Source organism: Crocuta crocuta, unplaced genomic scaffold (assembly GCF_008692635.1).
Source record: "Crocuta crocuta isolate KB4526 unplaced genomic scaffold, BGI_CrCroc_1.0 scaffold613, whole genome shotgun sequence".
Lineage (NCBI taxonomy): Eukaryota > Metazoa > Chordata > Mammalia > Carnivora > Hyaenidae > Crocuta > Crocuta crocuta.
In genome coordinates this window covers 1,181,246-1,194,870 of record NW_027528880.1, presented here as the reverse complement: position 1 = coordinate 1,194,870, position 13,625 = coordinate 1,181,246, and the positions used below count along the sequence as shown (strand labels likewise).

The window sequence follows — 13,625 nt, the reverse complement described above, 5'->3', positions numbered from 1 at the left end:
CACCCCGGTGAAGCACACACTCACCCCTTCCCTGCCCCACCCCAGTGTAGCACACACTCACCCCTGCCAAACTCGTAGCCCATCTTGGCAAGGAGTCTGGAGCCGATGCCCCGTGTGTGCACCTCCCAGCCGGCAAAGGCGGAGCTGCAGGCCCCGTGGTCCACAGCACTGGGCTCCACCACTGCAGGAAACAGGGCAGCGGCTGGGCCCCACTGGACAGGGAGCGCCTGGGCTGCAGCCAGCGTTCGCCCAAGAGCTCAGCTCTGGGCCGTGATCCCCCGCACCCTGGGCTCTCTGCTGCTTGCCCAGACCTGCTGCCGGCGCCTGAATCTAAAGCAGAAGGCACGGCAGACTCTGGCCCCGTCTGCTCCAGCCCTCCCCCTTCCCCAAGCCACACAGCGGCCGTTCCCTGATGCAACTTCTCGAGCAGGGAGCTCCCCTCCTCCCCTCGTAAAAAGTCATCGCCCACTTCATGGCTCAGTCCTCCCTGCACCACCGTGGACACGGGCTTTCAGAACCCACCAACTCACAGAACAGATCCCGGAGGAACGCCCGCCCCCTGCATCCTGACTGAGCCTGCAGGGGGGGCTGGGCGGCCCCAGCCAGGTTCCCTTCTGAAACCCTCCTGCCCCCCCGCTGCCTGGATGCGTGGACGCCCAGCCTGTGTGGGGGCTCTGGCGGCAGGACCCCCACGCCCCACCGGTCCCTCTTTGCACCCCATGTGCCTGGCAGCCCCGCCTCAGCGGCTGCAGCCCTGCTCTCCAGGGTGTGGACGTGCAGTCCGTCCCAGGGGCTCCTCGAAGACAAGAGCCCGCATGCGGCACGCTCCCCGCACCTCCTACAGTGGCTGCCACGCCTCCGCGGGCGCGACCGCGCACAGCCCACTGGGACAGCCCACCTCACCGTGACCACCCTCTCCAGTCCTCTGGGGAGATGCTCACAGGCCCCGCCAGCCAGATGCCGCCGGCGCCTCCCTTCCCAGCTTTCGGGACCCAGAGCAGCTGCTGTACCTCTGGCATAGCTGGAATCATCCGCATCACCGCTGTCCGAGTCCGAGGACCCTGTGGGATCAGTGCGCAGTGGGGGCAGGATGCTGTCCCCCTCCACCACGGCCTCCTTCAGCAGCAGCGAGTCAAACTTGACCGTATAGTAGCCGCTATCCACGTCTGGGGGCAGGGGACAAACACAGGCCAGATCAGCGGCCTCGACAGGTGGTAGGAACCACGGTGGGAACTGGAAGGAAGGCGGAGCCAGGGTCAAGGGCGGTCTTGCTCCTCTGGGCGCGGACCAGGGTCCTGACGCCTAACCAAAGAAGTGGCCCTCCAGGAATTCTCACAGGTGAAGCACGGATAGGGCCTCCAGGAAGGGCAGCCTCACCAGTTATCCGCGCTGGGTACCAAAGGCCATCCTGCTGCTTGGCCAGACATGCAGAGCCAGTCTGTAGGGAGCTCAGGTCCGGGTCCTGGAAGGGGCGCAGCTCATCGACAGAGACCACCTGCCCATGGGAGAACCTGCCAAGACAACCCCAGTGGGGCAGGGGCTCAGACAAGACACAGCAGGGGGGGCAGGGGCTCAGACAGGGCACAGCAGGGCAAGTGAGCCCAGGGGAACCGTGCCCACCGGCCTGGGCCGCGCCCCGAAGGGAGGGAGAGCAGGGGACAGACAGATGCATGCGCGCGCACACACACACACACACACACACATCTACTCACACGTATACGCATAGGCCTGCACACACATACCCCTGACATAAGTACAGACACATGGGTACACGTACACACACACATGCACAAACTCTTGTTCTCGGCATGGATCTGGCTACCCTGAGGACAAGATGCTTCACCTATGCTCCAGACTTCTGGGCTACAGTAACAGTGTGGCGAGCAGACAGCCTGTGACCTCACCAGATAGGAGGCCACCAGCGCTAGCAGATAATCAAGGCAGGTGTGTTTGTGAGTGTGCACTCACAGGACTGAGTCCTTCCCAAACCAAGTAGGAGAATCCAGTTGTAACAGTGATGTCTTGACCTTTTGATGTCAGTGAACCAGTGAGATTAAAACCAAAACTGAGAGGGGGAGGGAAGGGGAGGGGAGGGGAGGGGAGGAGGAAGAGGAGGAGAGAGAGGAAGAAACGTGGGGACAAAAGACTACAAGCTTCAACTCTGCCAAATAAAGGCACGAAAGACTAACCACACATCCACTCTACCGTGCCGGCATTTCAAAGAGGAAGCTGTTTAACCCTACAAAGGCAGTCGGGGACTGGCACTGACTCGGTGACACACAGCCAACACTCGGCAAGGCAGTCCTTGCAGGCTGGGATCGGTGGTGACGGAGGGAACAGAAAGGAAGGGGTGGGCAAAGAAGGCCGCAGACACCTCCCCGGCAGGATGCCAGGCAGCTCCTTCTCACACTGGACTGTCCTCAGGCTCTCAGGACACTGCCAATGACCGAGTGGCACCGGCAGTTACAAGACTGAGCCCCAAATGTACTGCAGTAGTGACTTCGGATGAAAACCCTTATTCAACTGAGGAGAATACAACGTGTTCACGATGGAGGCCTAAACCCAAGACTAAGTCCAACTGAATACCCACTTCCACACACACACACACATACACACACACGCACACACACACGGACACCACCAATTAAACTTTTCTGCAAGAATCTTCAGTGATAACAGAAGTCTGAAAATTCGGTACACTCCTTAACCTAGGTGGTTCTAGGAAATGATTCTAGAAAAATAATAATGAAAGTATGCAAAGATTTGGCCCAAAGGATGTAAACAAAATGCAAAAGACTTGGAAATAGCCTACTTTTTTTTTTTTTAAGTTTTAAAGAGAGAGACACGCCAGCAGGGAAGAGGGGCAGAGGGAGAGAATCCTAAGCAGGCTCTACTCTCAACATGGAGCGCAATGCGAAGCTGGATCCCACGACCCCGGGATCATGACCTGAGCAGAAATCAAGAGTTAGATGCTCGACCCATTGAGCCACCCAGGCACCCTGGAAATAACCTAAATTTCTAACCCTGGGGAGTAGTGATGGGCATATCCATACATGAATTTAAAACTAAGAGAACTGATGAATGGAATGATGAAGAGCACCCAGGAGGAGCACCCGGCACACAGCTCCCCAGGCGATGGGCAGCGGGCTACATACGCAGCCATCGAAGGAGGGAAGGCTGCTTTTATTTATTTTTTTTAATTTTTTTTTAATGTTTTCTTTATTTCTAGGAGAGAGAGAGAGACACACACAGTGTGAGCAGGGGAGGGTCAGAGAGAGAGGGAGACACAGACTCTGAAACAGGCTCCAGGCTCTGAGCTGGCAGTCAGCACAGAGCCCGACGCGGAGCCCGAACCCACGAACCGCGAGATCATGACCTAAGCGAAAGTCGGATGCTCAACCGACTAAGCCACCCAGGCGCCCCGGGAAGGCTGCTTTTATAAGGAGATTAGAGATGGGCTTCCCACAGAGAAAACCCAGATCAGTCACCTACCTCCCAACATTCATGGCAAAACACTCCGGAAGACATAAAACTTGAACCTAAAAGCAAGCATTTAGAACCTTAAGGAAGGTTCTGAGTCCTAGCTGTGGCCAAGTATAGAAAAACAAGGCTAAATCTAAGCAAAATTGTCAAAATTCACAGCTTCAGCTCTGGAAACGGACACAAATGACACATTCGTAAGTCATCGTATTTGAGAAAACGTGCAGCTTAGGAGAGGAAAGGGATCTGGGACGGGCTGCGCCTTCACAGTGGGGACTGCTTCTCACTTGCCCCCCAGGGGGGGGGGTGCGTGGCAGCGGCAGAGACCCAGGGTCTGGGAACAGCAGCAGGGAGCGGGCGCGGGCGTTTCCCAGGGAGGCACTCACCAAGTACCTAAGGGAAGCCCTGAAAAGGAAAGAGCCACAGAAGGGCTCTGTCCCCAAGCACCCCTGGTTCTCTCGGGAACAACGCGTGTGCATCGGGGGCTCAGAGAGACCCCACTGCAGTGACAGCAGGAAGACCGGGGGCTGGCTGACCCGGGAAGGTGGCCCCCCGCCCACATACATTGACTGATGGGGGAAGCATCTTGGGTAAGAGTGTTTGAGAATAACTTCTGCCTAAATCACCGGCTGGCCACTAAGCTACACAGACACAATGGTGACTCCCAAAAAGCCAGGCTAAAAAGAAATATATTTAAAGATCTGAGTAGAGATATCAGAGCCTGCACGCTATGGGGGGGCAGGCTTTGTAAGGTAGGCCCAGAAACATACTATAAAACAAAATACCGAGGAAAACAATTCAGAGTCCAGAGTTGCTACAATATATTATCTGAAATGAACAGTTGCAATAAAAACTTACCACGCAAACAAACAATAAAGTGTGAAGCACAGTTAGGGGAAAAAAGCAGCTGATAGAACGTGAGTGGCCCCTAATGTTGAATGTTGCAAAGACCTCAAAGCAGATACTGTATGTTCAAAGAAGTAACTGGAAATATATGACAGTGATTCAAGCAGTGATTCTTCAAACGTAACACAAATTGTAGACACTCCGGCTTCCAGTCTGCACACCAGAAGCCGGGGAGCTGCCCCCCGTTCTAACCAACGGCAGAAAGCTGAACGGGACAAAACGTCAGCGACTCTTCTTCGGCACGCGAGGGAGGACACCGCCCAGCTGGAGGCCAGGAGGCGGACGTGGGAACCGCCACTCGGCAGAGCAGGCAGCCAGCGGCCACTGCAGCGGGAGCTGCCCCTAGGAAAGACCGCCTTCGCTGTGGCCGGGAGTGGCCAAGTCTGCAGAGCCTGGGGATTTTATCTGGGTGAATACTGGAGAAAATCGCCTCGGGCCCCGGCTTGCGGCGGGCGGGGATTCTGAAGCAGCTCCACGCACTGGCTCCTCCGAACTAGGTCTGTCCCCAGGGAGCCCGGTGAGCCAGAGCCTCGCTGACCAGCCCAGTGTGGCCATCCTGCCCCACCCGAGTGGGGGTGTGCGTGCACAACTGAGACACACACGTCAAGTTCATGATCCAGAGGCACTGGCGTCCGGCTGGAGGACGGCAGACTGCTTCCCTCCCTCACATCTCACCACCATGTTACTAAGAGCCCATTACAGTTACAGTTCCTTAAAGCCAAAGGCAAAGAGAAAATCCTGAAAACAGCAAAAGAGAAGGCTCTCTTCACGTACACAGGTCCTCAGTAAGGCTAACTGCCAACTTCTCATCAGAAGCTACGGAGGCCAAGAGGCAGCGGGACAACAGAATTAAAGTCCTGAAAGGAAAAAAAACCAACCAGCAACCAAGAACTCTCTCTCTGGCAAAACTATCCTTCAAAAGAGAAATGAAGACGTTCCGTATACACAAAAGCAGAGGGCGTCCGCTGCTAACAGGCCTGCCTACAAGGAGTGACCCAGGGGGTCCCTCAAACCAAAGCAAAAGGACCCTAGACTGTAACTCAAGCCGTATGAACGCTGACACAGGCCACCACGCAGGTAACTATAGAAGCCAGTGTTGCCGGGGAAGCAGTGACGGAGGGCTGGGGGGCGCGGGCACAAGGCGCACAGAACAGAGGAGCCGCTGGCTGACTCAGCAGTGCGACGTGTGACTCTTGATCTCAGGCTTGTAGTTCGAGCCCCAGGCTAGGTGTAGAAATTAGTTAAAATCTTTAAAAACAAGAAAAAGAAGGGGCGCCTGGGTGGCTTAGTCGGTTAAGCGTCCGACTTTCGCTTAGGTCATGATCTCGCGGTTCGTGGGTTCGAGCCCCGCGTCGGGCTCTGTGCTGACTGCCGGCTCAGAGCCTGGAGCCTGTTTCAGTCTGTGACTCCCTCTCTCTCTGACCCTCCCCTGCTCACGCTCTCTCTCTCTCTCTCTCTCTCCTAGAAATAAAAAAAAAAAAATTAAAAAAATTAAACAAGAAAAAGAAAACAAATAATAAAATGACCAAGATGTCTTTCACTATCAGTAACCACTGTATTATTAATTTCTAAAATAATTTTGTAAATTTTTAATGTTTATTTATTATTGAAAGAGAGCGTGTGCACGTGAGGGAGAGAGAGAGAGAGAGAGAGAGAATCTCAAGCAGTCTCCAGGGGCTCCCAAAAGTCAGCACAGAGCCCAATGTGGGCCTGAACCCATGAACCTCAAGATCATGACCTGAGCCAAAGTCGGATGCTTAAATGACTGAGCCACCCAGGCGCCCTTAATTTTTTAAATAAATTAAAAAAAATGTTTTTAATGCTTATTCATTTTTGAGACAGAGAGAGACAGAGCGTGAGTGGGGGAGGGACAGACAGGGAGACCCTGAATCTAAAGCAGGCTCCAGGCTCTGAGCTGCCAGCACAGAGCCTGATGTGAGGCTTGAACTCACTGACTGTGAGATCAAGACGAGCTGAAGTCGGACACTCAACTGACTGAGCCACCCAGGCGCCCCTTAAAATAACTAAAAAGAAATGTTTATTTTGAGAGAGAGAGTGCTCAAGCAAGGAGGGGCAGAGAAAGAGGGAAAGAGAGTCCCAAGCAGGCTCCACGTCCAGCACAGAGCCCAACACGACCGCTCAACCAACAGGGCTACCCAGGCCACTTTAAATGTAAGTGAAGTAAACTCTAATTAAAAGACAAAACTGGAAGATTGGGTAAAAAGAATTATCAAATTCTATGCCATCTATAAGAAACTTGTCTTGAGTCCAAAGACAATAATATGTTGAAAGTTACTAAAGTAGGTCTTTCATAAAAGTGGTATAACATGACCTTTTGAAAAGTGGGGGAATATCTGTATAGAAAATCCACAATAGGGGCATCTGGGTGGCTCAGTTGGTTAAGCGTACGACTCTCGATTTCAGCTCAGGTCATGATGTCACAATATGTGACTTTGAGCCCCAAGGTGGGCTCTGCACTGATGGTGTGGAGACTGCTTGGGATTCTCCATCTCCCTCCTCTCTGCCCCTCCCTTCTTCCTTCCCTCCCCCTCCCTCTCTCAAAAAAATACATACAAATTAAAAAAAAAAAACTAAATAAAAAAAACCATCCTAAATAATCCATAGAAAACCCTATTAGGGCTAATAAGTGAATTCAGCAATACCACAGGATACAAGATCAACACACAAAAATCAGTTATATTTTAATATACTAGCAATGAGCAATCTAAAATTGAAAACTGAGCCCGTGTAGTCGGTTAAGCAGCTGACTGTTGATTTTGGTTCAGGTCCTGATCTCATGGTCATGAGAGTGAGCCCTACACCGGGCTCTGTGCTGGGCGTGGAGCCTGCTTAAGATTCTCATTCTCTCTGTCTCTCTCTCCCCTTTGCCCCTCCCCAACCTGCATGTGTGTGCTCTCTCTCTCACACACACACACACACAAATATTAAAAGTGAAATTAACAGGGGTACCTGGTGGGCTCAATCAGAAGAGCATGTGACTCTTATATCAGGGGTTATGAGTTTGAGCCCCACAATGGGTGTAGAGGTTACTTAAATAAGTAAAACTTAAAAAAAGAGAGATTTAAAATTGTTTTTAAAAAATGAAACTGTTTAATTTACAACAGCATCAAAATGAACAAATCACTTTGAAATACATTTGACCAAGAGCTGAAACTACAAAATATTGTTGAAATAAAAGAAAACTTAAATAAATAGAAAGACATCTCACGTTCATGATCAGAAGACTTACGACTGTGAGAATGGCAACAGGCCCCCAAACTGATCTGCAGGTTCCATACCACTCCTATCAAACTCCCAACTGTCTTTTATGAAGAAATAGACAAACTGATTTTAAAATTCATATGGGGGCACCTGGGTGGCTCAGTAGGTTAAGCGTCTGACTTTTGATCTCAGCTCAGGGATTTGATCTCAGGGTCAAGTTCAAGCCGTGCGTTGGGCTCTGTGCTGGTTGTGTAGCCTACTTAAAAATAAATACATAGAGCTAGGGTGGCTCAGTCAGTTGAGCATCCGACTCTTGATTTTGGCTCAGGTCATGATCCCAGGATCTGGGGATGGGTCTGCACTGAGCATGGAGCCTTCTTAAGATTCTCTCTCTCTCTCCCTCTGCTCCTCCCCTGCTTGCACATGTGCACACGCATGCTCTCTCTCTCTCAAAAATAAAATAAAGTTAAAAATAAACAAATATTAAAATTCACATGTAATTGCAAAGGATCTTCAATACCCAAAAGAATCTTGAAAAGCAGAGCAGATGGAGGACTACCACTTCCTGATGTCAAAGCTTACTACGAAGCTATGGTAATCACAGCGTAGCACTGTCCTAAGAACAGACATACAGACGACGAACTAAGAGAGAGATACTAAGATTAGTATCCAAAACCTATAAAGAACTTATCAAACTCAACACTCAAAAAACAAATAATCCAGTGAAGAAATGGGCAAAAGACACGAATAAACACCCTTCCAGAGAAGACATCCAGAAAAATGTTCAACGTCACTCATCATCAGGGAAATAAAAATTCAAAACCACAACGAGAGACCACCGCACACCTGTCAGAGTGGCCAACGTCAACTCAGGCAACAACAGGTGTGGGCGAAGTCGCGGAGAAAGAGGAACTTTCCCGCGCCGCTGGCAGGAATGCAAACCGCTACAGCCACTCTGGAAAACGGTGTGGAGGTCCCTCAAAAAATTAAAAATAGAACCACCCTATGACCCAGCGATTGCACCGCCAGTATTTATCCAAAGGACACAGGAGTGCTGACTCAAAGGGGCACATGCACCCCAGTGTTTATAGCAGCACTATCGACAACAGCCAAAGTATGCAAAGAGCCCAAGTGCCCACAGACTGACAAATGGTTTTTAAAAAATGTGGTATATGTTTATATACCCAATGGAATATTACTTAACAATGAAAAAGAATGAAATCTTGCTATTTGCAACCATGTGGATGGAACCAGAATGTGTTATGCTAAGCAACAGCAGTCAGAGAAAGACAAGTATCATATGATTTCACTCATATGTGGAATTTAAGAAACACAACAGATGAACTTAAGGGGAAGGGAAGGAAAAACAAGGTAAAAATAGAGTGGGAGGTAAACCATAAGAGACTCTTGAATACAGAGAAGAAACTGAGGGCTGCTGGCGGGGAGGTGGCAGGGGTGATGGGCTGACGGGGGGATGGGCATTGAGGACACTTGCTGGGGCGCCTGGGGGACTCAGTCGGTTGAGCGTCCGACTTCGGCTCAGGTCATGATCTCACGGTTCGTGGGTTCGAGCCCCGCGTCGGGCTCTGTGCTGACAGCTCGGAGCCTGCAGCCTGTTTCGGATTCTGTGTCTCCCTCTCTCTCTGACCCTGCCCTGGTCACGCTGTCTGTCTCTCTCAGAAATAAATAAAAACATTTTTAAAAAATTAAAAAAGAAAAAGAAGAAAGGAGGACACTTGTTGGGGGCGTCCGGGGGCTCAGTCAAACATCCGACTTCAGCTCAGGTCATGATCTCACGGTTCGTGAGTTCAAGCCCCGCGTCAGGCTCTGTGCGGACAGCTCAGCCCTTGGAGCTGCTTCAGATTCTGTGTCTCTTTCTCTCTCTGTCCGTCTCCTGATTGTGCTCTGTCCCTTTCTCTGTCAAAATAAACAAACGTTAAAAAAAATTTTTTTTTAAAAAGGAGGGCACTTGTTGGGATGAGCACCAGTGTTGTATGTAAGTGATGAATCACTAAATTCTACTCCTGAAATCGTTACGCTCTATGGTACTAACTTGAATTTAAACAAATTATAAATTAAAAACAGAAAACAGGAAAATGCAGCATTTATCCTGCATTTCCAAAGGAACTGTACCACTGAGTCACCAAACCACAGATGAAGAAAAGCCTCTCTCTAAAGCTAATAAATGCGAATTGACTGATAACACGGCTACTTTGCAATCCCTACTGAATCCGCGGACTAGGCACTTATCACCAATGGGATCAATCACCGCTAATATCACCAAACCAAACAAGGCACCAAGTACCTCCTGACGAAAGAACAGCACCCTGAGTCTGGCCATAGAGGGTGAACCTGTGTGTGCACCTGTGTGCGGTCCGCTGCCTGGATGCAGCTGCCCACTTGCGGGGGGATGTGCTGGGCCCCACCAGGGGTGTCTGCGGCAAAGGGCCCAATCCTTCAATAAACTGAGGCCAGGAAGGAAGGGAGACGAGTGTGGACAGCCAGATTCAGACACAGCAGCTTGGTGAGTGAGGTTATACCAGGGCATTTATAAACAGTTACACGTGAGTGATGAGCCCAACTGAACACAGAGAAGTGATTACAATACAGTCCAGAAGAGTGGGAACTTTCGGAGGAGGGAGTGGGCCATGTTTGGTTGGAGGTGCACAGAAGGGCTTCTGGGGTGGGGGCAGTTCTCACTGGGTGGTGGCTGCCGGAGGCGCCAGAAACCCCCAGGCTATGTGTTTACTTTCCGCGTCTGATTTTATTTCACGGCAAGATAAAAGTTTCTATCTGCCATGAGCTTACAACGTGTTGGGTGCTATTTTGAATTCTTTGCATGTATTGACGCATTTCATTCTCTCAAGTACTGGGAAACCAGTTCTCGTTTCTGTTTTATGGAGGAGACTGAAATAGAAGAGATTAAGTTATAACAAATGTATGGAAAGATACTATATCTCACTAGTAATCTAAAAAATACAAGTTCCATCACGGTACCCTTTTCCCAGCTCTCAGTGGGCAGGAACCTGCAAGTCGGGCAGCGTCCCCACAGGCGGTCACACAGGACACGAGACTAAGGACTAGGGTACGCGGGACCAGAAACCGCATGCACTCTGCACACCAGTTACGTGCTGGGCAAGTTCTCACCACGAACACGAGAGGACACCTGCCGAGATGTTCACAGCAAGCTGTTGGTATAAATAAAAACTGGAAACCACCCAGAAGGGAACAGGATAAATAAAATGTAGCATTTCATAAGGAAAAACAGCAGTTATGATGGACGAAATAGCTCTGTAAATACCAATGTAGATGCTCCTCACAAACGTGCTTAGTGAAAAAAGCAAATTACAAAATGAACCATACGGTGCAGTATGCTTGTTTTAAAAATAGCACAAATATGGGGCACCTGGGTGGCTCAGTCGGTTGAGCATCCGACTTCAGCTCAGGTCATGATCTCATGGTTTGAGGGTTCGAGCCCCGTGTCGGGCTCTGTGCTGACAGCTCAGAGCCGGAGCCTGCTTCTGATTCTGTCTCTCTCTCTCTCTCTCTCAGAAATAAACATTAAACACACGTTTATCAAACATAAAAAAAAAAAAAACACAGCACAAACACGTAGTCTTCGCTCATGTCTGCGAAGGACTAACACGTGCTAAAAACACAATGGAGCTGGGGCGCCTGGGTGGCTTAGTCGGTTAAGCGTCCGACTTTCGCTCAGGTCATGATCTCGCGGTTCGTGGGTTCGAGCCCCGCGTCAGGCTCTGTGCTGACTGCCAGTTCAGAGCCTGGAGCCTGTTTCAGAGTCTGTGACTCCCTCTCTCTCTGACCCTCCCCTGCTCACGCTCTCTCTCTCTCTCTCTCTCTCCTAGAAATAAATATTAAAAACAAAAAAAACCACAATGGAGCTGTGACGATGACAGCCCGCCAGGACGGGGAGGGAGTAGTGACAGATGGGGAGTCAAAGGGCGTTTCAACATTACCTACTTTATTTTACTTTTAAAAACGCAAAGCAAATGCAGGAAAATGGCCGACCGCTCCCAGGTGGTGGCGACCGCCGTTGCAGAATGCATTAGGCGTGAAGCTAATGCAGCAGCAGCATGGAGGGTACAGTAGCCAGGGGCCATCTCGGAGCTGGCCCGTCCCCGGCGCAGACTCCAGAGCCACCCCCGTCCCTGAGTCCGGCAGCCTCGGCCACTGCAAGGCCCAGCTCATGGGGTGGCTGCGCCTAAGGGTGACCACACGTGGACATCTGGGGTGGTGCCTGGCCGAGGAAGCGGCGCAGGACCGCATCACCAGGGCGTGGAGGCGGCCCAGAGGGACTAACGGCAGAAAGGACAGAGGGCTTACAGCTCTGCTCCTTGACCGACTTGCGCACCAGCTTGTGGGCGGGTCCACTCTACGAACACTCACCGAGCACACTCCGGTGGAGGCACATAAGCTACAACGTGGTAAAACGTGCAGAGGAAGAAAGAAGGGAAAATGTGCCCAATGACGCTGGATCCAGCCGCTGGCCGAAGACCTAGGGCCAGTTTCCCGGGACTACTGACTAAAAAATAAAACCATAGGGGCGCCTGGGGGGCTCAGTCGGTTGAGCGTCCGACTTCAGCTCAGGTCATGATCTCACAGTTCGTGGGTTTGAGCCCCACGTCGGGCTCTGTGCTGACAGCTCAGAGCCTGGAGCCTGATTCAGATTCTGTATCTCCCTCTCTCCCTGACCCTCTCCTGCTCTCTCTCTCTCAGAAATAAATAAAACATTTTTAAAAAATAAAAAAATAAAAATAAATAAAAAATAAATCTACCAGAGATTTCAGTAGATGTTCTTTCCAAAGAGAAAGTAGAAAGTAAAAACGAGCAACAGCAAAGTTATTCATTTAAGGAAAAAAAAACATCGTTTTGACAACTATGGAAGTTTCAACGTAAACAAAATGTGACTTATGATTTTACGGGGGTATGTCCGTAAGTACTTACAGATGAAAAAACCAGTAATTTCTAGAATTTGCTTTAAGATAGTCCAGAGAAACCAAAGTAGGACGAGAAGAGCTGAAGCAGCCCGGCACACGCCGGCCAGGGAGGCGCGGCCGCCCGGCCCTCGCAGCACCGACGACCTATACTGGCGGAGGCTCGAACACCGGAGAACAAAACCACTGGCGGGCAGGGGGCCGTTCTTTGCCGCGCGAGCCCCGCCACACGTCATCTGTCCATGGGAATTAGGGGACACGTGAAGGAGGACACGGCCCCCAAAGCTGATGTCCGCACTGTGCTGCCAGCGGACTCCCGTGGCCCTGAGCCTGCCCCCCGCCCCACATCCCACGGGCCCCAGAGGCGAAGGCTTTACCTGCAGCTCTCCTGGAAGCGGCACTTGCCCTCCAGGAAGAACGGGCAGGGCTTCAGGGACTTCTGCGTGGGGTACAGGTAGAGCACGCGCACGCCCGCCGAGCCGTCGCCCGCCTCCTCGGCGCCCACGATCATGGCGTTGTGGTACTCCAGGGTGCCCCAGGCGCTGTAGTAGGGGGCGTTCACCTTCCTCCCACTCCACTCCTCCGCGTCCGCGCCCTCGCCCTCCTCCTCCTCCCGTCCGCGCCCGCTGCGCTGCGGCCCAGCCTCCCCTTCGGGAGCCGCCTCCAGCTCTGCCCTGGGGGCTGCGGGCCCCTCCGCCCCCTCAGCTACGGCCTCCCGGAAAGCCAGATACTCGGCGTCGGCCTGGGCCGGGTGCTCGCCGTCCACGGTGGCCAGCAGCTTGCTCTTCCTGACGGACACCAGGCTGGCCTCGGTGAGCTCGATCAGCTCCTTCAGGTCCCCCTGCAGCTGGCGCAGGTCGGCCAGCTCCGAGGGATCCAGGCCGGCTCCCAGGGCCAGCTCCACCTGCTGCAGCTGGGCGTCATAGGTCCGCAGGGCGCTCTGCAGGCTCTCCTCGTCCATCCCGGACGCACGGCGGGCAGGGGCGCGTCCGCCGGGCCTCGGAGCTGCACGAACAGAAGCCGAGGTGTCCCGGGCCTGCCGCCCTCACCGCCAGGCTACCC

At 51.9% G+C, this 13,625-nt stretch overlaps 1 protein-coding gene across 3 annotated transcripts in view; it reads right to left on the bottom strand.

The window, feature by feature from the left end:
- The window catches only part of ZGPAT (zinc finger CCCH-type and G-patch domain containing), a 14,890-nt gene extending 1,295 nt beyond the window's left edge, over nt 1-13,595 (bottom strand). The window contains exons 1-5 of one of the 3 annotated variants that reach the window (XM_077756868.1): nt 13,295-13,594; nt 12,941-13,105; nt 1,378-1,511; nt 1,011-1,166; nt 62-181 (exon numbers count right to left, since the gene is read on the bottom strand). In XM_077756868.1, the coding sequence (XP_077612994.1) occupies nt 62-181; nt 1,011-1,166; nt 1,378-1,511; nt 12,941-13,105; nt 13,295-13,524 (805 nt within the window). In that variant the 5' untranslated portion in view covers nt 13,525-13,594. Of the gene's footprint in view, nt 1-61; nt 182-1,010; nt 1,167-1,377; nt 1,512-12,940 lie in introns of all 3 variants that reach the window. The other 2 variants (XM_077756866.1, XM_077756867.1) reach the window with 2 other exon arrangements.
- Between the last annotated feature and the right edge of the window lie 30 nt (nt 13,596-13,625).